The sequence below is a fragment of the Rhodnius prolixus genome, unplaced genomic scaffold (assembly GCF_049639745.1).
Source record: "Rhodnius prolixus isolate KJV_2025 unplaced genomic scaffold, Rpr scaffold_2, whole genome shotgun sequence".
Classification (NCBI taxonomy): domain Eukaryota; kingdom Metazoa; phylum Arthropoda; class Insecta; order Hemiptera; family Reduviidae; genus Rhodnius; species Rhodnius prolixus.
Genome location: NW_027411592.1, coordinates 28132638 through 28157170, shown reverse-complemented (window position 1 = coordinate 28157170; position 24533 = coordinate 28132638). Strand labels below are relative to the sequence as shown.

Below are 24533 nucleotides of genomic sequence, written 5' to 3'. Positions count from 1 at the left end.
TTTCCTTTTACATTTACATTTATGGATCAAGAAAAAAGGAACGTCTCTTGATTGTTTGGTGACAATTGAGGGATACAAGACCATTTTAGGATAGATATAAAAAAATGAAGTGAAATGGGCAAGTTGCAAATCCTCATGATACTACCTGAAAATGATTTTTAGCAAAAAAAAAGCAGTACCACCAAAAAAAGAAAGGTCAATAGAGACTTCATTTTTTGTAAGTAAGACAAAAATGTGTATTCATTCCAGTTACTAATTTAGTTTGCAGAAGCCTTTAATTATTGGAATAGTATTGCTTTACAGGCTGGAGCTATAGCTGGCTTGGTCGTGGATGTTGCTTTGTTTCCTTTGGATACACTTAAAACTAGATTGCAAAGTCAATACGGATTTTGGAAATCTGGTGGTTTTAAAGGGATTTACAAAGGAGTCGGGCCTACAGCTGTAGGATCTGCACCATGTGGTCAGTACATACTTATTGATAAGTTTCTAAAAGGTTACATAAACATTTTAAAAATCATTAGTTTTAATTTTCTAATAATTTTTGATAAAGTTCTCGGCGAATGAAGTCACAAACATTAAATGTTTAAAGTGCGGATAAAATCAGCAGCATTAAATGTAAAGTAAGTTAAGTTAATTCAAGTAACGAATGGTAGTATTACAAAAATAATTTAATCAAAAGAGTGAAATTTAAAGTTAACGAAATCTGCACTGCTCCGAGGGTGTCTGGGCTTCAACTTAGTCTACTTAAGCGTGGATGCTAGGTTCTTCAAGGCCCTCCTCTATTAATCTAAATACATCTTTCTTACACATAGATGGGAATCGTACAGGGTATAAAAGCAGGATTAATGCTCTCCACTAGTCTTAGCAACCTTATAAACTTGTAAAGTTCTCATATAGCTATAGAGTTCTTCGAAACCCTTGATTATCTAAAACTAAATTTTCGAACTGCAAATTAACATTTTTCCCTGCTTCAAGTTGCTTTTATTTCTACCCTCAATTTCTTGTCTTTTGTTTTTATTTGATGAACGAACCCTAGTTTTTAAAAGATAAGTTCCTTCCTAAATGAAAGTTTTCTTGGTATGCCAGCGTATCCTGGTAGTGTTCATATATATTTTGTTGGGTTTTATATATTGCTGTTGCTCTCTCAAACTCCTTCATTGTTCTAAAATATCGAAGAAAAATGTGTTGGTGAACTAAGTAGTTCAGGTAGAAGATTTTCAAGAAGAAAGTGTACCAGAAAAATGTACGTCTTACCTGTCCAATAAATAAAGGCGGCAGCTTTATAGGCTCAGTTCCATGATGTCAGGCTATTTTTTGAGCTTGCAAGATGTTGAGTTGTCTGCTATAAATGGTTCCTCCTTGATTTATTTTGTTGGCTCAAAAACCAATTTATTATTTTCTTAATAACTTCTCATGTCTCACATACATTATTGGCTGCAGTGCTCATTATTTTGTTCGCCGAGTTAATACAAGGAAATGCTCTACGATTGTCGCAATTCAACCATTCACCTTTCTTGTGCATTGATCAGATGCAACGATTCTTTTGTCATCCTATCTTTTACCAAATGCTCCATCTATAACATAGTGTTTATTAATATGTAGATATTTATGAATCGCTGATTTATTTTCAAACATTTAGAATAAACTTCGTCTGCAGAGTTGCTTTTATAATTTTTATTTTGAATAGTATCTCTATACACCTTTTTTAAACATCCTTTTTACACGTAAAAATACAATTATGGTATCATTTTCATATTATATATACAAGAAATTCATTAAAATTCAACAATTACTCTTAAATTTATTTTTGAATAATATTTTTATAACAAAATAAGTTCTTTAACCAAAAACCATCTTTAATATAGAGCAAAACCTAATTTGCAAATTCTAAATTTAATTTTTCCATTTATGTATTAAAAAAAGTTAATGAATAAGATATTTTAAAAGCTTTTAAGGGAATAAGACAGAGCAAACAGAAATACAGTACATCTGCCACCTTCTTTAAATTTCGTATGTAAAAAAAAGTAACATAACTGACAGGTTTAAAATGTTTATCAATTGAAAAGCTTACGTCAAGTTCATTTTATTATTGTAATTAACGAACAGGATTTCAGTGGTTGATGCTTAGGCCTTCTTTGTATGTATAGACGGTGGGTTCGATTCTAGCTCCCTGCCCTTACACTTTCTCTTCCTAGAAGCTAACTGTCCGACGACAGAATGTCATCAAGAGAGGCCACTGTCCGGTGGTTGCAGAGCACAAAAAAAAATGGTTTGGGGCCTAACAACTGTTTAATTTTGTTAATATATATATTATTCATGCGAGGTTATATAGGTTAAAAGATTAGTAAAAAGTTAAAGTTATGTTTTAATTTGATGAAGACGAAAGACCGTTATTTAAATCCTTCCGTTTACAAAGTAACATTTGTTATAATTTAGCTAGAGCTTAAAACATTTAGGGAAACATTTAGGTAATACATGTATTTAGAGTCATATTTAGATTTAGCCTCTTCATAGATTTCAGAAATTTTTTTAATGTATTTTCATGTGGACAACTTTCGCATTCTGAGTGATTATCCGAAAATAATTGGTGATAGCTGCTTATATGCGACTTGAGCTCTTTCTAATGTATTTTAACGTTTTCAAATTAACAACCTAGATGTCCAAAGAATATAATTTCTATTTTTAATATATTTCGTTTTTTAGCTGCCGTGTTTTTTGCTGCGTACAGCGCATTCAAGCTCAAATGCACTCCATACGTTAATCCACATGAACAATTTGTTGTTCAAATGACAGCAGCGACTATCGGAGAAACGGTACTTAAATTTAATTTTCTCATAATGCATACCTGTCAGAGGATCATTCTTCTTAAAGATTTTAATTTTTTGTTTTGTTTTGTGAATTTTTCTTTGATTTCAAATATAAAAATATCAATAATTTTTTGCTTTAAAGGTATCCTGTATCGTTAAGGTGCCGACTGAAATAGTTAAGCAACGCCGTCAAGCATGTGCTAGCGAAGGAACGTCTGTAAGTATATTTAAATCAATTTTAAAAAAAGATGGTGTTAATGGCTTCTATAGGGGATTCTGGACAACTGTGTTACGTGATGCACCATTTTCTGTAATTCAGTTTCCCTTGTGGGAATTTTTTAAATCTGAATTTAGACAAAATACTGGGCACGAAGTTACGCCTGCTGAAGGAGCTTTGAGTGGTGCAGTTGCAGGTATGTAATTTGCAAAAATATAAATTATTTTTTCGTACAAGTTAAAGTGTCTCTTGATTGATTTGGTTCTCCCAGAGATTAATACAATTTAAGGTTGTCTTAGAAGTGCATGTTCTCTATGAATATAGGGACAGATGATTGTACGTATGTTACATGATCTTTTTTCTCCATTCTTCTATTCCAGAAGATGTGGAAGAGATATTGGAAATCATTAGGATTAATTTTCAGTCCCACAGACTAACACTGTTTCTAGTTATTTCTAACTTACATAGTATGATTTCTCAAAAAGTATTTCTTTGGTTGTGTTGGCTGTTTGGTTCTTTGGCTCACCATATTTCCATCTGTTCTTTTGCATAGCAGAATATTAATCTATTTATAAGTGCCATGTACCCTTCTTTTATGTAAGGCTTTTTCATTGCCTCACGAGAGGAATTTTCTTTTATTTCTTGAAAGTAAAGGTAAGATGCAAATAGTATATCTTTGATATTTAGAGATCTTTGGGCCAGTCCTTCAGTTCATACCAGGTAGTATCCGGCACCTTCTTCAATACTGTCTTCTTAGTTTCTACGACCTTCCATTGCCTTAAGATGAAAGTACGTTATTCAAAGATATCGGTAGATTTTTTTTTTTGTTTTTTTAAATAGCTATGCTGGTTGCTTCTCAAACGCCCCGGTACATATCCGTGTGCCACACTGGTCTGGTGATTCCATCTAAGCCTTCTTTCTGTTGGAAATCCACACCAGTTTGTAAGAGTTACCGCTCTTTAGCACTTCAGGTTGATGGTTTTAGTCATCTTTCAGTTATTTCAGACTACTGGACTTTTCTACCTCATTCTCACCTTCAAAAGACAAACAACCCCGAGAAAAAGTGAATCTCTTGAGAGGAGAGTTCAGATTATTTTAGGATAAAAGAACCCAATAAGGGAAAAGATGCCCCACTTCTTATTCAAAATTATCTAAAAAATAGAATTTAACTTTCTTTTGTTGCTCTGTATTATTACACTTTAACCAGTTTTAACGACTAATCTGAACTGATGTTCCTTACATTCTCGAGGCCCATCTCGCAGACAAATGTTTTTGATTTTAATTGAAAACTTGACCTGTTAAAAAACTTATTTTTTAATTAAATATTGCATTGTATATTTCTCTAAAAAATTAACCAAATTTTAGACCTGTACATATCCTTTTTAAGTTTTTTCTCGCACACTGCATGCTTATTCTTGTATAAAAAATTTATTTTCAGTGGCGGCATGTGGTGTAGGTGAAGTGGTTAAAGCGAACGGAAGCTCACACGTCTTCGCAGTTAGTTAACGGCTGTTCACTAGCCTTTCGGATCAGTGAAAAGCATGCTCGGTCAAAAAAAAGCTTGAGCATTGGTCGAGTTATATAGGCAAATTAGGGTTGATGTTTTTCACCCTATTATTATTTAAAGTAATTGTAAATATTCCGTAATTATTGTAAGTTCACTTCATGAACACTTCACCTACTTTACCTGAGCACTCGTCTCTAAATTACTATTGTTTTATTCTCTTTTTGTAGTTCATAAAGCGATATTTCTGTACCAAATCTCACCTACTTTTTGTTTCTTGCATCTTTAATTAAAAGTTCATACCACTTTTCCGGATTTTCGAACTTCAGGTTACACTACATTTAATTCCCCCAAAAAATGTCAACCTCACAAAATGTGTTTCAAGCAAAACTTCTGTCCCTGAGTGAAACATAACTTGGAGTATATTCCTGGAATGATTGTGTATATAATTGCTCAAAAATTTTCAAAGACGAGAATAATTTACCTTTGGCCACTTTTCTAGGTGTCAGAATAATTGTTTCAATTTGAATTTAATGTCTTATTTCTTTCCCCAATCATACACCCTAAAAATCGTAACTGCAGTTCTGTTTTTTTGGAGTGTTGATACTAAAAAAAAAAAAAATCTGGAATAAACACGGAACTATCTTACCATTTTTTTCAAACTTTGAGTCGCAATATTTATTTAATTCCTACTTACATTCTACAATTTACTTAACCAAACATTTTTGTTTTCATGGAAACTTTCCTTAGGTCAAAATCGCTAAGAATTGCCCCAAAACGACATTTCATCCAAACATAAATAAAAGTTCTACATCTACTTTTGAGAAAATCGAAGTAGTCATTTTTGACAACAGTTCAGAATAATAATTCAGAAAAGTAGAATTTCTACTTAATAAATTTCGGCGAACTTAGAATCTTAGCACACAGTTCGCCATTCTTGGTATAACTCACACGCCTGTACAGCGGTGGTTTGTTATTTTAGATGGAATCCTCACCATCCCTCTCTTCTAGAAGAGACATTTTTATTACATTATTATATTTAATATATATTTATGTTAATTTATTTATTAAATTTATAATAAGACATTACATTTTTTCAATGAAAACTGATAAAATTATAGTTATGGATGTTCATTAACGCAATTACCGTACTAAATTTCTATTTGAGTCATTTTCGAGAAAATCAAAACGTAATTGAACTTCATTCAGTACAGGAGTAACTTCTACCGGGAATTTTGATCGCTTAGTTACATTAGTTTTCGAAATGCTTCCTGAAATTTTTCATTTTTGTTTTACACACACATAATAAGATATCTTTTTCATATCTATTTTAGACTCAATGCACCTTTGAACGGATATTTTACGGCATAACTCAATTTTTTCGAAATTTCGGTACGATCACAATACTTTCTTTTACAATTAGTCAAAATAAAAATTTGTTATACTGATAACGCAAAATAATCAAAATGTTCCATGTATTTTCTGGCCTCCTTTCAGCTATATTCAAATATAAAAACAAAACGAAACATCTTATTCCTTCAAAGCAGGGAATAATTCTTGAAGTTGATTTTACGCTCTACTTGTAGGTGCCATTGCAGGAGCATTAACTACACCACTAGATGTAGTGAAAACAAGAATCATGCTTGCTGTAGGATGCGTGAAGCGTGAAGAAACGTCTTTAGTTCCTGTTATGAAAGCGATCTACAAGGAAAGTGGTACTTTTGGGTAATTCATTATTTCTTTAAATCTAAAATTCATAAAATATGATTTTGATCTTAATCTGAAAATATTTTTCGACAAAGAGGATAATTATTCGTTACTGTAAAAAATTTCTTGGACGCATGCAAACCCTTTTGAAATAAGGAAATGTCTGTTTGTGATAAGTTGCGTGCGCGTTTTAGCTATCCGACCATTATTGGAGGGGATATGCACCGTTTTGAGTACACTACCCTGCCGTGATCATGCTAATAACAAATACGCCCGTCAAAATAAATTTCATTGTAACTTTTGTAAAACATTGGGAATGTTGCAACTAATTTCGTTAGGTCAAAACTGGTTTGAGGAACTTATTTTAAGCAATATTTGTTGAATTAGATGACCATTTTGACGGTAACCCGTTCTTATTATGCATGAGGTAAATAAATGGATATTTAACACCAGAATCATTAAAAAAAAAAAAATAATAAATAAATAAATAAATAAAATCAGAATAAATGCTTCACTCTTAGTGAGTTTCCCTATGGGTCTTCATTTCGTTGTCAAAGCACCTTGAGATGAAGCGCGCCGTGGAATAGACAAGTAGGAACACGTGATCTATTTTAGGCGAATGCCAGGATGCAATCTAGTAATATTTGATGGAGTCTACAATGTCGGAGGCTCATAAATTTGATTAGTTCAAAGATACCTTACTGGTCTTTCAGTTAACAAGAGTGCAGCATTGATCCAATTAAATTTTTTAATAAAAATTTGGTTTTAGATTTTTCGCCGGATTTCTTCCGCGAGTCTTGTGGATTTTCCTTGGAGGAGGTATATTCTTTGGAGTTTTCGAACAAGCTTGCATAATAATCGATGGAGATTAATTTTCCTCTACATAATAAAGTAGTCACAAAATTGGCAAATTAAGATTCGTTGTGGACTTGCCAATTTAATATAATTTTTAATTATAAAAATGTTCAAATATACATCGATTATAAATATATGTTACCATTAATTGAATGTACGCTACTTTCTTCTCCTTTAGTTAGACTTATCTTTGTAACTTTATTAACAATTAAACAGGTTTAGTTATTTACAATTATTATAAGTGTTAAAGCAAAAATCAGCGGTTGAAAATAAATTTTGTTCTATATGGTGCTGAAGAGAATTTAAAGAAGGAATTGTCTAAAATTCAAATTCATTATATTCTATTTAATAGATTTAATTAATACCCGAATTATTTCCTTTCGCTTAATATCTTAGAATCTTAACATTTTAGAGAAAAAGTTGATTTCAATGTTCTAGCCCAGTGGTTCTTAACCAGTGTTCCGCGAACATGGTCCAAGTGTTCCGCAAAATTTCAATTTTAAATGTATTGAAAATTAGAAACTTAAGAAAGATACGAAAACAAAAAATCGTTCCTTTTTTTTAAATTTAAATTTTCTACTTCCAAAGCTGACCTTTTTTAAGGTCAGTCTTTTTAAGTCATAGTCTTTTACAACATTTGTTATTTGTAGCAACGTACTTTTATGTTCATTATTTGATTAATTTCATTTTCAGAATTTATTTTTTAAAACTATGTAATAATTTATCCTTTTTAATTTTAATTAATACATATATCTTTTTTGAAAATTATATTCGATTTTTTATTATTCATTAATTTTAAGTTCTTGCTAAATACCGAATTTCAAATTTTTTAATGTTAGTGTTCCGCGAGAAAAATATATACATAATTGTGTTCCGCGTCTTTGAAAAGTTTAAGAACCACTGTTCTAGCCAATTGAAATTTCTAACAATTAGTCGGGTATTACTTTTGACTTTGATTTGTTTCATGTTTCAAGTTTGACATCAGTGCGATTTTTGGTAGAATTCTCTTTTTATGCAACACACTCAATTCTGGGCTTATGTTGTGAAAACTTCTGAGTGAGAAAACTGGGTAGCGCTTCACGGAATTAGACCTGTTAAACATGAGTGCTAATTCCATCCCTAATTTTTTTTTTTTTTGCGCATCAACAGCTGAGGTTATTAGCGCCCGGAGCTTTTTCCAGTGCACTGCCGGCCTCCAGACAGTGTTCTCTCGTTACAGACAACACTGTCCATCACCGGACAGTAAGCTGTAGGAAGCTCATAGGAAGAGAAAATCTAAAGACCAGCAGCTGGATTCGAACCCGTGATTTCCACGTGAGAATCCAATACGCTAACCAACCTCATAGCTAATCCCTTCCCTATCCCTAATTGAAATGTTCTTTGTTTTTATCTTTACACGAGATTTTGAGATATGTTATGCCCTTTTTCTTTTGGATTCGCAATTTTTGATCCAAATTGCAATGCTTTCTTAGGAAGACTAGCGCAGTATCGCAATCCTAAATCCCATGCCAAACATCTCAGTAATATTTTGTCCCCTTTGCCTGGAGTCATATTGGACATTAGGCAACATCTAGAAAAATAAAAAAAAAGTAATAATTTAAAAAAAGCAATTTACAGGGAATAATCTGTTTCAATGAAATACCTATGCCACGGTGGAAGAGATAAGGCAAATTCCAACAGATCCTCATCTAAAAAAGGTAACCTCGGCTGGCGACCATGATCTGTAGTAACTCTGTTATCTCGTCCGAGATTTCTTCTTCCAATATTATTTACTTCTTCAATTAATTGCAATCCAAGTCCTGTCCAACCTTGTTTTTCAAATTCCTTTCTGTGACGTGAATATCCTCCAAAAATTTCGTCGGCTCCCATGCCTAATAGTAATATCTAAAAATATTTTGGAAGTTACTGATATTTCTATTAAGAGGTCCATTTCATGACCAACTTTTTCATGAATCCTGGGTTTCGTCCACAGTATGCGCAAAGCATATGTGTTCAAGGAAAGCTTAAGCCATTAAGAGTATGATTTATAACGTAAATAAAGTTTAAATAAAATTCATTCGCCAACATCCACACTAAATCAACTTATACAAATGACAAAGCAATGATTACTTAAACTTAAAATGTTGTTTTTTTTTTTAATTTAAGCCGTTTACTGCACAACTCGATTAACTCCATAAAACAAAAAGTGGAGAAATGCAATGAAACAATTTACATTGTTTTTAACAGTCCGTTTAAAATATAAACTTAAAAAAAATTACCGTTATCATTCAGCGCAACTGAATTTAAGTTGAATTATTGCAACGTTTTTACAGTAGAAGCATGGAGTTACCTACATTAGATTCTTCTACAGAGAATGGCAAAAAATAAATAAATAAAATTAAAAGGCCTGCACCACTGCTACTTCATTGGGGTTTGAATGTTAACTGTAAATAAACAGGAGCATCCAATAATTGCCTGCCAACTTAAGCGCCAAAAAAAATTATGAAAATAGCAATCACTGCGCCCCCCCCCAAATAGTGTATAATTTCTCTTTCCCTTTGAATTTTATGGTTAAAATTTTCTTTATCTGCACTTGGACGTCAAAATTGGTACTTGCCTAAAGAATCAACATTGTCTATTCCTATTTTTCTATGATTATTTGTGACCATTGTTTAAAATATGAAAGCATATCATGAATAGTTAGCTACCCAATTTATGATTAGGTTAGACGTACTCTGGCAGATGATGTATAAGGCTGGCCATTAATAACTCCTTTCCCGCGAGCAGCAAACCAGAGTGCACAGCCCAGACTATCGTCAAGTATGCTTTTGAGAGGATATATTAAATCGGCTATATGTTGTCGTCTTAGATCTTGCAGTTCCTCTTGCCTAACATTAATCTATTTCAAATAATTTATCATTAATATTGGAACGCTTCCGAACAGATACATTTATCATCATAAGAGCAATCTACTAGCTGTTTCAAAAAATTAAAATACGTAAGCCTTAGTAACTTAAGAAATTAAAAAGCAAAAAAATAAATAAATATATATATATATAATAGAAAACAGGAATACCTCAACAAAATTCCATTTTCTTTCGGGAAATAATATTGTAAGTTCTTTCAAACTTTCGTAACCGTTTAGCCGATCTGGCACCAAAAATCCATTATTTTTAGTTCCAAACTTATCGAAAGCAACATTGTACAGATCTATTGACTCATCGTGAGGAGCTACATAGCTAGCAATTGCAGCCAAAATTGTGGAATCTAATCCACCAGAAAAAAGTATCGCAAATTTAGAATGGTTACAAGTCATTAATGAAGAAATGCAGTTACTACAGTAATCTGGTTTAGTCTTTATTCTTCTCCTAACAGCCTGAATCATTAAATGTTTCATTTGTTTCAAGATTTGATGCAATGGCGGATTTAAAACAAGATGATGAAAAATTTTTGTTGCTTCACTGCTCTTATCAAATCCTAAAATTATTAAAGAAAGTTTTTAATCATGCAAATAATTTATAAGATTTCCAAATCTGAAAATTTGTTTAACAAGAAATTACCATTATAAAATTCAATCTCATGTTTCTGCGGTTCTCTATGGTACCATGCATAGTGATTCGCTGAAATGAATGAAGCATGAGACAATGAACTACCTAGTAAAAATGGTACTCTTATTGTGACATCAATGCGGTCTGCTGATAAATGAGACCATGGATGCAAATACACTTCTGAAACAAAATACACTATTACTTATCATAGTGCACTCCCCTCTCTCACGCTCACCCTCTCTCTTTCTTTAATACAAATAAAAGTTCTTAAAAATAATATAACTTTAATTACTAAGAAATATGTTTTGCCAAACTAAACATTAAAAAATCATATAATTATTATGGAAATTAACAATATATCAAGATATGGGTTAGTTGCTCAAGGCTGTAATGAGAAACCGTTCACGCTCTACAGTAATTTGAATGATAATAACCATTTCTAATAGGATAGATCGCAATATTTTTTATACTAACAGTTTAAATTACCCATTTTTATCTATGTAATTGCAATATAAGAATAATAGAGAATCAAATAAACAGATAGTTGTACAAATATAAAAGACATTCACCTACGATTGGTTTGGAAAGATCAATTTTGAAAATTCCACAATTAGGAACTTCTTCAACAACTACACTTCTAGGGCAAACAGATGTAAGCAACAGATTTTCTGAATCTACGTTCCAAAGAAGGCTATGTCTTCCCACTGCATCTCTTCCAAACCATAATTCGTTATTAATTACATCATAATATATAATTGCGTAAGGGCCACTAATTTTTGAAACAGTTGAGAGAACACCATATTGTTCTAGCTCCGCAAACACAAGTTCTGAATCACACGTTTCTTCACCGCTGTTTGGCTAAAAGAGGTGAGATAACACCAAACAAAACTAAAATTAATCAAAATTAAATAAAGCAAGTGTAAAAATTCAAAATATTTAATTTTCAACAAAAAAATTAAAATAAATTAATTCAAAATTGTTTTGTGTGGATTTAAGAGCTTCACTCAAGGTTAAATGAAATTACAATATATTTGTTCTTGCTTAAAAGTAAATTTAAAAAAAATGGGGGAGGCAGAAGAAGTTTTGATGCTAACAAAAGGCTTTTGTCAACACATTATCTAATATAATCTGTCTAACTTGATACGCCTGATGAGTTAAGCTCAAAGATGCCCAACCTGTTAAAACTTGGGGCCAGTATTATTTCTACACAAGTTTTGTTGGAGTATTGCCGCATCTCGTTCTTCTCGTTCCCATAAAGACCTACATACTGTAACTAAAGATTCGTCTATAAAAGTTACAGTAATGCTAACAATAAAAGTAGCTTACGAAATGTCTTACAAATTAATGATGATTTCATTTTTAAAAGTAAAAAAGTAATCTCAGTGAACAAACTTCACTTGTCAAATATAAGATGTCCGAGAATAAAGAAGTTAACGATTCCTATGGGTCCACTCAGCCTAAGTGCAAACTTATTCGGCGAAAAAGTATAAATTTTCTCAGCTGTAAAAGGAGTTTACATTGCTTAGCATGCAATTACATAGTAAGCCAATCAATTCTTCTCACTTATTTTTTTATTCCTTATTTCTCAGCATCACAATATATAACATTTATTTGTTAAATTTTTCTGTTTAGTTGTAATATTCAATACTTTGCGTCTTCCCCTTCCATTTTTTATTAGTACATTCAACCCAAAATTAATTGACTGTCAAAAAATAAAAAATAATTAGAAATATAACTGAAATGTAGATTCGCTCCACCGCGTTTTTAATCTGTTAACAAAATAAAATGTTTCCAAGTTAACTTAATAGAAACTTCGCAAAAACATTGGAAAGCGTGTGAAAACTTTAAAGTTAGTCACTTACAAACGAGGGCTGAATTATCAAATATGAATATCCAAGTTAACTAGAATTATCACAAAAAAATTACAGCTTATAAATCATTTGATATGCTCAACGTTCACAGCATCATCAGGCGTAGGGTAATACACCATTTGGAGGGTGCACTATATGAACTAAAATTAACCATAAGGGCATAAGCTGGATTCGAACCCGATATCCAGTACTAACCACTATTGTTAGTTTAACTATGTAGAATCAAACTTCATCCAAGACCTCAACATTTCTTTCCATTCCGAAGCAGTTAGTATTAAACATAAAAAGTTCCACGATTATTTTTTTATTTTTAATTATTTATTTTTTTTTTTTGCACATAGGCACCTATGATCAAAGCTATTATTGCTTGAACTTATAATAGTTTATTAAAAATAGAATTCATGTTGATAGCGAAAAGAGCAATTACTCTTATCTATGATGGTAAAAAAATTGAAATCTCGGAATAATTTTTACATTGAAAGAAAAAGCATTGGGAAATTTAGAATGACACCCAGGTTTCCAGAGGATGTTTTTACACATTTTTCCACAAGATATCGAAACAGTTCAATGAAATGATGAGATAATTAAAAAATCAACTGATTTTGATGAAAGCATAGCTGAAAAGACATTAAATACTAACAAAAAGATGAAATGTTCTTTACTGACGGTTACAAAACAAAAGCACGGCTTAACAGAACAAAGTAAATATGCGCAGCCAGCGTTTCTCAAACAGGGGGTCCAGAAGCATTTCTTTAACAAAATAAAAGAATAATATTTGTTAAATATGACTTAATGATCTTCCACAGTTCCAAGGCAAAAGGGTTGAGAGCTAGGTTGCACAAGCCGATGATTTTTTAGTAAGCCAAGGAATATAGATCAAACTGGTCTTTCAGACTGAGGTAATGTGATACATATTTTCTGAGGTTAGGAGAGGAAGATAATAATTTTGGATAGGTATATTTCTCTGACTTTCTTACCTATTGACTTTTTAGTCCTACGAAGACGATTCATGACATTCCGGCCGTCTGGGCATTCAAGACACAACGGAAATGAACCTTGCTGACATGAGAGGAGGGTATTTATTGTACCCTCAAAGGACCTGAGATAATTATGGCAGTGATACAGCTACGCACTAAGCATTTACGCACGAATAGTTGTGCTAATTGTGGGTGAAAACTACAGAAGCAAGCAAAATCTTTGCTATTAACTACTCTCCTATTTTTATTACTGTATAACTCCGACATGACAAGCTAATCGGACGATAAGTACGACTCTTGTAAGCCACTGCAGACTGAGTAAACATGTCAAGTATGGGCCAGTCATTGCTTAGTAAGAAATCTAACTACACTCATTAAATACCGATTTTCACATCACTGAGAATGTACAGTTGACTGCTCTTTGAAGAAACCCTTGCTTCAATCTTTATGCATGAATAGCTTTCCATTACCACAAGTCTAATTAAGTGGTGCTCCAAACAGATACCTTGAGTCGCGATGGCTTAGCTAATCGGCCAACTCATGGAATCTAGAGTTACATCCAATTTTCAGATAAAAGAATTATGCTTGGAATGAAGAGAACTGTTAGATTCATGTTTCTTTACCGATGTAGGGGAGTTAAGCCATTTAATATTGTTTTAAAGGTAGAATTTCCTAAGGATAAAGTTTACAAGAAGAACAATTACAATTAAATTTTTTATCGCAAAATTCTCTGACGAATGACAATTTTTTTTATACTTTAATATATTTTTTCAGGGCATTCTCCCCCTGTCGCACAGATTGGCATACAATTCTTCAAAAGCATTCTGTATGAGGATAACATTCATAAATTAGATTATCATAAATAATTGGAAGCTTTCTATGGAAATGTGGCAACTGATCTGCTGTTACAGCAGGTGTTAATTAAACATCTTTCAAAGCAAGCTTGTTTTCTTTCATTCTGACAGGTTTGATCCATCTGCAGAGATTAAATTATCAGTTTTATGCCATTTATAATATAAACACACTATAAAAATGTAAGTAGAACTTTGCTTTCAAAATTGATATAGTCTCTGAGGACAGATGAAAATCTGAAACTGTCTCTATAAGAAAAAAGAAACAAACTTTGATGGATGAAGTCATAAATTGTGATCAACTATGTGGATGTAATCGAGTTTTAGACCGTTATTACATTATTACAATTTTGTAATGTATTACAATGACTATTATTTTTCCTATTAACTGCCATTTAGTTATTATATTTGTGAAGCATTAATTATTATACCTATAAATACCATGTTTTATTGTTTTAATTTTAATTAATTTTTTTTTATTGTGTATTTATTACTTTCTGTCACTCCTAGTTTTTAAATTAATATATATATATCTTAAAAATCCTTATCCTTATTCCCGAAGGAGCTGTCATATTTAGCGATGTAGTTAGATTTTGGGAAGTGGAGTTGCATCTCTGCTGAAGAGATCTCTCCCTTCTTGATTTTTGGCCGCAGCGCGTGTTGTTGCCTTGGTTAAAGAAAAGGAACTATTTTCTATTTTAAAAATTTACTAAATTTGAATTTCTTTCCAACTTTAAAATTTATCTTTTTTGAAATTTCACTCCAATTCTAGATTTAATAAATTTTAATTTCAAACGCTTTTTAGCTCTCTCTAGAGTTGCAATATTACAACAAAAAAGTAAAAAAGTAAAGTAATGCCTATTTTTTCAGACGGGCTTTACGTGCAACTACCAATTAGGTATCGTGGGCGGAGGCGACTTATACACAATCCAAGGCTTAGACCAGGAATCGAACCCAGTACCACAACATTAGCTTTGCAGGCCTCGCCTCAAACCTCTCGGCTACGGTAGTGCCTAAATATTACAATTCTCAACTTTAATGAGTTGAAGGACGTACATCGGTAGCACTGGTAGACTACTCATGCCACTAGACCACTTTATTAGTTTATTGTTCTGCTCCACCAAAAAAGGGGAAAGAACGCAGGCAATCCAATATGCCCATTGTTCCCCGCCCACCCCTCATCTCATGAGATATACAAGGACTTCAAGTCCACCTTAACAACCTTAAACCCTAGCTCCCGGAATAGAAAGAAGGTCAACCAAAACAAATCCAAGCACCTGCTCTTCAGTATCAACCAAAATATTCTCCATATCTTCTTTCTCTTAAGTCGTTCTGGAAGATGGCAGAGGTTACAGAAAACAGTTGTTAAATGAAATTGTGCTGATCTTTGCGCTACCACTTGGCCCGGCCGCTAGATGTAGATTTCCAGCTTATTTCCAATGCAATGTTTCAAAGACTGAGTGCATCATTTTCTGTTGTTTCAACCAGAGTGTATAACTCGATATCAAGGGAAGATACTGTTGCAGTTGAAAACATTTTTATTCATTGAATTGCTAATTTCAGTTCTTAGCAGAGAGAACAGAAATCATTTGCTTTAGAACTTGTAGGTTTTGGAACTTGCACTTACATATTTGGAAGCTTTGATTACTTATGTTCCTCAAAAGTCTCTAAAGAGGAGCTTTTCACCTTCCCAAATGGTGCTCTCATTAATCATTTCCTGAACATCGCACAAACATAACTATCTAATATACTGTTCATTATTTTTGGTGATTGATTCATAGTTTCAATAGGATGAAAAAATAACTGCCAGTTTCAGTCATGATGTATGTTCAGTCCATGAACAGACCAGACAGAAGACACACCAACCCTCGAATGATGTAAAATAGTACATTGTAAATTTACTTTACAGCAGGGTAGTCGATTTTCATTAAGGCTCTGATGGCATAGGTAAGATTAAAAACCTCAGTTCGGATGATCAAAGAACCAATCAAATAGAAATGAAAACAGAAAAATTCTAAAGATGAGAACATACTTAAAAAAAAATTCATACCAATCCATGATAAACATCACCATTCCACAGAAGAAAACTTCCACTATTGTTCCTAATAGGCTGAAGACTAGTTCTGCCACCTTGTGTCCATAATACGCTTCCTAGAGTTAAGGAATTCCATCCATTTCCAATATTATTTTCAATTTCATTGTAGGAATTAGGTCCTCGATTATTAATAAGTTCTTTAAACTAAAAAAAAATATAAAAAAGATCTTTTTTTAAACCAAATTTAGTTAAATATTTATATATAATTCACAACTAATTTCTTCAACTAGTGAATATAAAAATGACAACTTACTTGTTTGGCACAAATTTTGGCACTATCATTTCTGAAAAGGTTTAAAAGAATGCCACACATTGCTATTGACCCGATTCCCTGTTCTCAGTAATTTAAACTTATATAGTAAGGTTTTTGCAGCTACATAATTACAATATCTTCTTTTTTTTTCAACTTCTCCGGCAAATAAATCTAACGGTAGGTGTAATTACAGTTAGTTACTAACGCAACATGATCCTGCACAGAAATAACGTTTTTAAAAAAAATATATATATTAACTTATAATCCGAAGATGCACCTCTTATTTTATTACTTTTTTTGAGCTCAGTTAGAGTAAATGTTACAATGTTTATCAATACACTTTGAGAAGTCTATATTCCACAGCTGTCTCCTTTTCTTGTACATATATTGAATTGAATGAAAAATGAAACCTCATCAGAGGTTTTCTTTGTATTTTGTCCGAAAATCCTTTTAATTCAAATAATGAATTTTCAGGATAAAAAATGTTTCAATGTTTCTTTTGTTAAAAATGTATAAATATAACTGCGTTTATTAGTATATTAACAATACAGAAGTTCTCTAACAAAAAATTATAAATTAACAGTTGCGACTGCCGTAAGTTGCGGCCCCAAACCTGTCAAGTCGCCCCTTCCTAAAGTATGTAAAACTATTGATCTAGTACAATTGTGCGAAATAATCCTTTTATTTCATGCTGCTTACAAAAGTTTGGCAATTCACAAATTAATGAAGGTCCAGCTATATGAACAAACTACCAGAAACTAAAAATATTTCTTATTGATATTGTATCATTGAAAGCACAATGATTTTATTAAAAGGCACTGGTTATCTTCTTAGTTATTTAGAGGATAATATGCAGGAGCTGAAGCTGTCTAGGGCTTGGAAAAAAAATTGAAGGCCTAAGGAAAAATTTTGGAAATTTCTGCAAAAGTTCGCCTCAGAAACCACTAGACCACTCTATAAGTATTCATATTATTTTTCTGAATAGACATTTCGGTTTTATTTATTTCAGATATACCACATACCAATTCAGTGTCATCTTAGATACTTCTTTTAGCGCAATCAATGCATGGTGGAGCTACTTGAACAAATCTTTTGTATAGGAAAATGGCCAGCATAAAGGTCTGTGACATCTAATAAATTCTAAAAAAAATTAATGAAAAGTTAATGCAGTAAAATTACTTAAATGATATCAATTGTTATAATTATACCATTAGCACATGCTTTTTCGAATGTTCCTAATCGGCTGAAATTATGAGCGGAAGAATGAATGAAATGTTGGTACTAGCTGATTTGTGTACCTTTATCCTTCAATCAACACTTATAACTTTTTGAACTGTAAGTTTTTGTTAAAGAGTTAATTAATTAGCCCTATTAACAACAATTTAACAAGTAATCTTAGTGCACTTAATAAAAAATAGCTCCAGTGCTCTCTGAGGATACACTGCATTACTGCATTGATAATCAGCAATCCTAGAAGCTGAGTTATATTTACAGATAAGAATATCGGGCAACCGGTCCACTTTTAATAAATAAATTAATAATAGACATATTTTTTTTATTTATTTTACAAATTAATTTTTCATGTTTTGTGTTATTACCAATTAAAAAAAACGTTTTGGTACGTACATAATGGGTAATAATGGGAACAATGGGTAACGTCTTTTTTTCATTGATGACGAGTATTTTTAACATATAATACAAAATACGCATAATTGCAATCCTTCCAGGTACAAATTTAAGTGAGAATAGAAATCTGCAACACTTTCATGTACGTCATATATTTAATACACAAATTTAATAAAGAACAATTTATATAAAGTAATATTTAATATTATTTATTTTTAAATGTAACAAGTTGAACTAATTATATGAAAAAAGTAATCGCAAAAATAAGTGAATGCGCTATAAATAACTTGATAGTGTTAAAAAATTTCGTTACTGATTAGATTAGAAATTGTCATTACACTATACTGCCAAAAGATGGTGCGCATCCACAAAATATTTTAATTTTTGTGCTACTAAGAACTAAAGAATCATGAAAGAATTTAAATTGCTTTTAAAATATTTCATTTTTTTTATCACATAAAATAAAATTTGGAAAGAATGAAATCAAGAATTCATCAAGAGCTAAGATTTTAAATAACTTTATAAAGGAACCATTATAGATGGGAATTTATAACTGGGGAGCGGCAGTGTTTCTTCCTGTGACCTGGGCAGTTCGTAATAACATCTAGTGCCAAGAACATAGTTAACTTGAATTAACCAAATGGGTAAAGGAAAAGGTATGAGACTTGTAATTTTCTTAATTTCTACAAGTGAACTAATAAAGTTTAACTTAGTAAATTTTGCTAATGCATAAAATAGTCATGAATAGCCAAAATAAATGATCCAAAAATAGCTCATTCTTATAATTATTTAAAAGAATGAATATTTCTTTCACTTGCTGAAGTTATAATCATTTGATTTAGTACATAATAAATTCAGCAGATTGCAATTAATAATGGTGGTTATTTATAACATTCGGTCTAGGAGGTGGAGGTGGTGCTAAGCCTGAAGAAGTAAGTTCTCTACTAGTATTAATTTGCTAGTTAGATAATATTTAATATTGTCTAAACCTTTTTCTATTCATGATATTTGATATTGATTTTTTAGAAAAAAGGAGGAGCGGTAAAAGGTGGGGGGGATAAGGGTGGTAAACCAGGAGAAAAAGGAGGAAAAAAAGGTAATTTGATAGATATAAGAAGGAATTAATTCTGTAGTCATTAAAATTAATTGAACTTTAATTTTTGGTAAGAAATAATTCTGAAGTCATTGAAATTAATTGAATTTTAATTTTAACAAAAACTTTAAAATGACATTGTGTTTGTTAGCATATGATTTATCGTTTTTTTATTTTTTGTAAACTAGTCTAATCTATTTAGTTATTTACAGTATATTGGTTTTTCTTCTTCATAAAAATACCCTTTTTTTATTTTATTTTATTAAATTGCTTGTGAAGAAAGCATAAGCCATACAAAAATTAAAATAAAAAGTATCTTCATTTTATTTTACAGTTTAATTAATTTTCAATTTTCTAGTAAGCAAAAAATATGCAAAAAAGATAGATTATTAAGTTTTGACTTCGAATAATTTGATTCCACCTTCCTTGGGATGTTTGTTACTCGAGAGATGTTAAACGAAAACATATTCAGCGCTTAGACATTTGATATTTATATACATATTTATAAACATAAATTTTAATATATAAATAGAAATTAATCGTGTCGCTTTAAAATTATTTTTTCTGCGATCCTATTTGTGAACCGGTTTTCATGGCATATCTGCCAATCGATTTTAGTGTGCTCGATGCTGTTCATCCAGGAAGAGGTGTTAGCTATGGGAAGCAGCCTCTACAACTTTCAGCACCAGCCTCCGGACTAAAGCTGTCATTCATATTTCTTCTGTAAATCTTAGCCCGATTCTGATAAAATTTAGTTGTCAAGAGGGTTAGGTTTACCCTGAGCACCATTGAAAGTACCATTCTGCTATTAATCCTGTTAAGAGAAAGTGTTGCAATTGTGCTCCATTCTGATTGTAATTTCTCTTACTTCTGTTAAGGGGAAACGCTGCAATCGCATTTAATTTCACTTTCTCCTTTTAGGAATATGTACTGTAATCGTAGTTTATCTTACAGTTCTTAAGGGAAAGTACTGTATTTGCACTTAATTTCTCTTGTCCCTCTTATTGGGATGTTATGAAATCGTAGAATTTACTTTCTCTTACCCCTTTTAATAAGGGGAATGTAATCACACTGTAATTGCTTTCATTTTTTTTTACCCAATTAAAATTTGACCTCTAAACCTTTATCACTTTTCTTACTCTCTGCATCTTCTATCCACAAACTTGATACCACTTCTCAATCGCTTAAGGAATTTTTCTGACATCAAGCATCTTCTTCTCCTTATCACTCCTAATAAATTGTAATCACTCCTCCCTCCATAACTTTTGGCAATTTCTTATGTTCAAGTACTAGCTGGTCTTTGATTTGAATTATATATATTATAGGGAAATGACGTAGAAATTATTTAAAGTTTTTGGAATATTCGGATTTAATAAAAATTGGTTAGTGATTTTAAAATTTGATTAGTTCTAAAGAATGAGTTTCAAAAGTGAGCTTTATACGAGAGTGATCCTCTGTTTTAGTTTTAATATGTGCTTATTGCGTTTAAATTCTTTTTTTGCTTAAGAACGGAAGATGTTAAAGCAACATTTTTGATTATTTTCAGGAGGAAAGAAGAGAACAACATAAAATATGAGATTGAATCTTAATGTTATTACATGACTTGGGATCCAGTTCAGAAGCTTATGTGATTGTGTGATTATGTGAAATGTAATTTTTTTTAAGAATGACATTAATACTGTTTTTAAAATAAACAAAAAAAAAAAAAAAGCAAAAGACTTTTGCAATAATGATAATAAAAATTAGAGTTAACCAAACAATGTCAAAAACAAAACTGTAAATCTGAATGCTTTATAAATTTCCGAATCTCTGCAAGATATGCTAACCAAATACTACTACTTAATTTATTGCTGTATATAAATGTTTATAAATCTATTTTGTGGCACTTTTCTTTTAAATGTATAAAAACGTAATCTATACTGAGGTTGTACAATCTTATATTACGCAATAAGTAATAACGCTTCTGTACACGCACTGTAAAGTTTATTTTCTCTTATAAAATATAAAAAAACATTTCTTTAATAGTTCGTTTCAATGTATTTTCACCACCATAAACTATAATTTATTCTTTGATAATTGTTAAGATAGAATTATTGCTTTCAAAACTAATATAATAGAATATAAACAGATATAAACTAATAACGGCATCTCAGGGAAGGGATAGCTCAACGGTCAGAATATTTTGGTTTCTGACGCGGGATTCCTGGGTTCGAATCCATGCTGGCCCATAGATATTTTCTCTTTTTAGGAATTTCTTGCAGCTCATTGTACGGTGATGGACAGGAATGTCATTAACGAGAAAACACTGTCCAGATACCAGCAGTACACTAAAAAAAGGTCCTGGCGCCAATGACCTAAGACGTTGCGCGCCTTATATGAAAATAATGGCACATCCTTTAAGAAGCTTATTTCCTTAGCTCGTTCAATATTTAATAACTATTATTTTCTCGGAACTTCTCATTATTGCACCCAAAATAATAAAATAGAAATTTTGCAAAATCGTTTTTTTAGGGTCGTGTGGTACTGTTTCTTCAATAGTAGATATAATTTTCATCACTTTCTCATTTACTCTTACTTCATTACCTTCATCTAGTCACGCTAGCATTTTCAGTATTTTTTGTTCCTCAAAATAATTCATACAATAGATTGTCCGGAATAACTAAATTGATTAAAAATCCATATACATATATCTAATTGCCCACAAACTAAAGATTACATTAACTTGTACTTCTAACAGGCCTGACTATAATTAATGGGACTCCCTTTCATGATTAATAAAGGTGTTCAACATGTAGGGTGACATAATATAGAAGTGTGTTGGGGAATCTAATCCATATTGTTAAATTATCTATACACTTTTTATTAGTATATTTGTCATTTGAATGTATTTTGTTATTCATTCCACACTAGAAGAGGTGTAACTTGTCCTTGAAACAATTTCCCAGCAAAATTCGTTTTAGGACATTTCTGTTTAAGGTTTCCCCGAAAGTGCCACTTCACTGAATGTAACTGAAATAATATTAAATATAACATATTGCTAACATTCTCTGTTGTAGTAATTATATCTCTTTACTCACAAAAAATTTAAAAAAAAACCTTAATTAATAACATAGCCAAGCAAAATAGTTCGAACGCAATCTATAAACTTTCTGCTTCGACACACCCTACCACTTCGCATTTTTCCTTCCTTCTCTCGTTCTTGTGTAGGATACATTGGGAACTCCCGTCTATCTGGATACATTCTTTAATATGGCTGGCCCACTGGCTTTTTAGACTCATCAAATTTAAAAGACTAATACATCTTAGGCACCAGTTTTTATCCTAATCTCATTTCTGATTCGTCTTTTCTGTAATCTCTATCTTATTAAGCTCCACAGCTCGGAAGATCCTCCGAATAAAGACGGAAAGTGTCGGAAGATAGAATGTTATTTACCAAAAGAGAACTGTGTCTCGTACAAATCAAAACTCAAAAAAATGATATTAAAGTAGTTTTACTTTGTTAACATTTGATTATTACACCAAATAGGTAGTTGTAAATGTCATATAAATATATATTTGGATTTTAATGTTGTTTTTTTAAAATTACTATTTTGAAAAGTTTATATTTAATGAACTTTTTATTAAATAAAACTACTTTTAATTAAATATAAATATGCAGACTAAATATTAATTGAAAACTATGAACAACTGATTTTCATTTTCTAAATAACGATTGATATGACTATCTTGCCATTTTTAAGAGCCGAATCACTTTTAACAGGAATTAATTTGTTTCAGAATAAATGTGTAATTTTGATTGTTTTCTTTTCCTTCGAGGTATAAAAGATTTAATTCCTGTATGTGTCAGCAGCAAGAGAAAGAATCACACCAGCAGTTTATAGTGAAACAGCGCAATAACTAGAATGGTTCTTTTCACTGGTTTCTTTTATTGGCGTCATAAAAATGAAATATGAAGCATATTAGAATACTCATCATGATATGTCACAAGTAGCCACCCAATGTAGTTTAATGTAAGACTATGCAGGAAACATTTAAAAACAAATCTTTACAGATATAAGAAAACTATAGGTAATAGTATAAGGTAATAAATATGAATATCCCAGTGGTGCAGTAGTAAGACTTCGGGTACCAACGAATCAGAAGTTGGCGGGATTTAAAATAAATGGTTGAAAAATATTTTTAGATAGACCACATAAATCAAAACTTACTATTTTTTTTTTTGTGAGAAATAAAATCTTTTGGTAACTCTTCTATTAATTATTGAACGTAACGTCTAAAAAAATAATTTTCAACTGAAACTTAAATATAAAGATTATACTGGTAATATCTCCGTTTGTGAAACTTACCTATTACGATCGGAAATTTGATTACTGAGAAAGCGCAGATGTTTTGGACTGAATCTCTATTGAAATATAGTGTCGCAGTTCTAGACTATAGATAAATAATAATTAAAGATACTTTTTACTAGCACACAAAATTGTAGATAATTATTTCAAATAACAAACAAACATACCATATAATCTCCGTCTCACAGTATTTAGTAGTGTAATATGAGATGGAAATTTAATTGATATGTTCTCTACACAAACCATTAATGAATCTCTGATGCTAGATGAAAGTCCGAAACTGGAATAAAATAAAGTTGCGCAACTATGTCGGATAAAATCAGTGAATACTTATTATTCTAATTTGATTGTTGCTACGACAACTCATGAAAATCATAAGGTAAAGAGATCTAGAGGAAGGGTAACAATGCTATTTGAAATGAAAGCAACAAAATAGAATGTTTTTAAAGATATTATTTGGAAGTTGCCGTTAAAGTAAAATTGTAATGCGCAATTACTTATAATAAAAGATTATAAAAACGGCGAAGGAAAATTGTGAGCTTTTTTCATGATCCAATTAAAACTGCTGCCCTTCAAGCGCTGTGGGTAATTTTGTTTTCTGTGGTAAAAAAAAAATTCACTAGAAAACATTTATAAAATGTAAATCATCCTTCAGTATTGACCAAAATTACTGAAATCGTTTGGCTCAAAATTAAAACAATTAGGTGTTAATGGAAATAAAAATTAAGAGATGGTATTTCATTTTAGAATTGATTATCCATCTTTTTATAAGTTTTTGAAGAATCCTGAATCACAATAACCGCT

At 31.4% G+C, this 24533-nt stretch overlaps 2 protein-coding genes and 1 long non-coding RNA gene across 10 annotated transcripts; 2 read left to right on the top strand and 1 right to left on the bottom strand.

Annotated features, from left to right (window-relative positions):
* Positions 1 to 75: 75 nt before the first annotated feature.
* On the top strand, positions 76 to 14781 carry LOC141449378 (S-adenosylmethionine mitochondrial carrier protein homolog). 4 transcript variants are annotated; one of them, XM_074118786.1, is made up of 6 exons: positions 76 to 217; positions 304 to 460; positions 2704 to 2813; positions 2950 to 3220; positions 6115 to 6243; positions 14240 to 14781. In XM_074118786.1, the coding sequence occupies exons 1-6, from the start codon at positions 152 to 154 to the stop codon at positions 14329 to 14331; spliced, it is 825 nt and encodes a 274-aa protein (XP_073974887.1). In that variant the 5' UTR covers positions 76 to 151; the 3' UTR covers positions 14332 to 14781. The 4 variants fall into 4 exon arrangements, with proteins under 4 accessions (XP_073974887.1, XP_073974889.1, XP_073974888.1 ...); XM_074118788.1 differs by having other exon boundaries at positions 6115 to 6253; XM_074118787.1 differs by lacking the exon at positions 14240 to 14781 and adding an exon at positions 7005 to 7243.
* LOC141449374 (asparagine synthetase domain-containing protein 1) lies at positions 291 to 18008 on the bottom strand. Of its 3 annotated transcripts, XM_074118770.1 has the most exons (12): positions 17873 to 18008; positions 17687 to 17804; positions 16665 to 16880; positions 16367 to 16555; positions 11187 to 11475; positions 10630 to 10797; positions 10146 to 10546; positions 9804 to 9968; positions 8733 to 8974; positions 2072 to 8660; positions 1255 to 1574; positions 291 to 1162 (listed from the first exon to the last, which is right to left on the bottom strand). In XM_074118770.1, exons 3-10 carry the CDS (start codon positions 16722 to 16724, stop codon positions 8483 to 8485), a joined length of 1692 nt encoding a protein of 563 aa, XP_073974871.1. In that variant the 5' UTR covers positions 16725 to 16880; positions 17687 to 17804; positions 17873 to 18008; the 3' UTR covers positions 291 to 1162; positions 1255 to 1574; positions 2072 to 8482. The 3 variants fall into 3 exon arrangements, with proteins under 3 accessions (XP_073974871.1, XP_073974872.1, XP_073974870.1); XM_074118771.1 differs by lacking the exons at positions 17687 to 17804; positions 17873 to 18008 and adding an exon at positions 16957 to 17096 and having other exon boundaries at positions 10630 to 10794; XM_074118769.1 differs by lacking the exons at positions 17687 to 17804; positions 17873 to 18008 and adding an exon at positions 16957 to 17095.
* Positions 17240 to 21405, top strand: LOC141449382 (uncharacterized). Of its 3 annotated transcripts, none has more exons than XR_012455481.1 (5): positions 17240 to 17591; positions 17674 to 18946; positions 19194 to 19222; positions 19317 to 19386; positions 20930 to 21405. It is a non-coding gene; the product is annotated as an uncharacterized lncRNA (long non-coding RNA). The 3 variants fall into 3 exon arrangements; XR_012455482.1 differs by having other exon boundaries at positions 17247 to 17783; positions 17879 to 18946; XR_012455483.1 differs by having other exon boundaries at positions 17513 to 17783; positions 18830 to 18946.
* Positions 21406 to 24533: the final 3128 nt, after the last annotated feature.

Excerpts from the sequence above, each read along its gene's own strand:
- LOC141449378 (XM_074118785.1), top strand. The coding sequence starts at position 152 with ATGATTTTTAGCAAAAAAAAAGCAGTACCACCAAAAAAAGAAAGGTCA. Across the intron at positions 461-2,703 it reads TGTAGGATCTGCACCATGTG|CTGCCGTGTTTTTTGCTGCG; the intron begins GTCAGTACATAC and ends TTCGTTTTTTAG. Across the intron at positions 3,221-6,114 it reads TTTGAGTGGTGCAGTTGCAG|GTGCCATTGCAGGAGCATTA; the intron begins GTATGTAATTTG and ends CTCTACTTGTAG.
- LOC141449374 (XM_074118770.1), bottom strand. The coding sequence starts at position 16,724 with ATGTGTGGCATTCTTTTAAACCTTTTCAGAAATGATAGTGCCAAAATT. Across the intron at positions 16,556-16,664 it reads CCAAAATTTGTGCCAAACAA|TTTAAAGAACTTATTAATAA; the intron begins GTAAGTTGTCAT and ends ATTTTTTTTTAG. Across the intron at positions 11,476-16,366 it reads GTGATGTTTATCATGGATTG|CCAAACAGCGGTGAAGAAAC; the intron begins GTATGAATTTTT and ends CACCTCTTTTAG.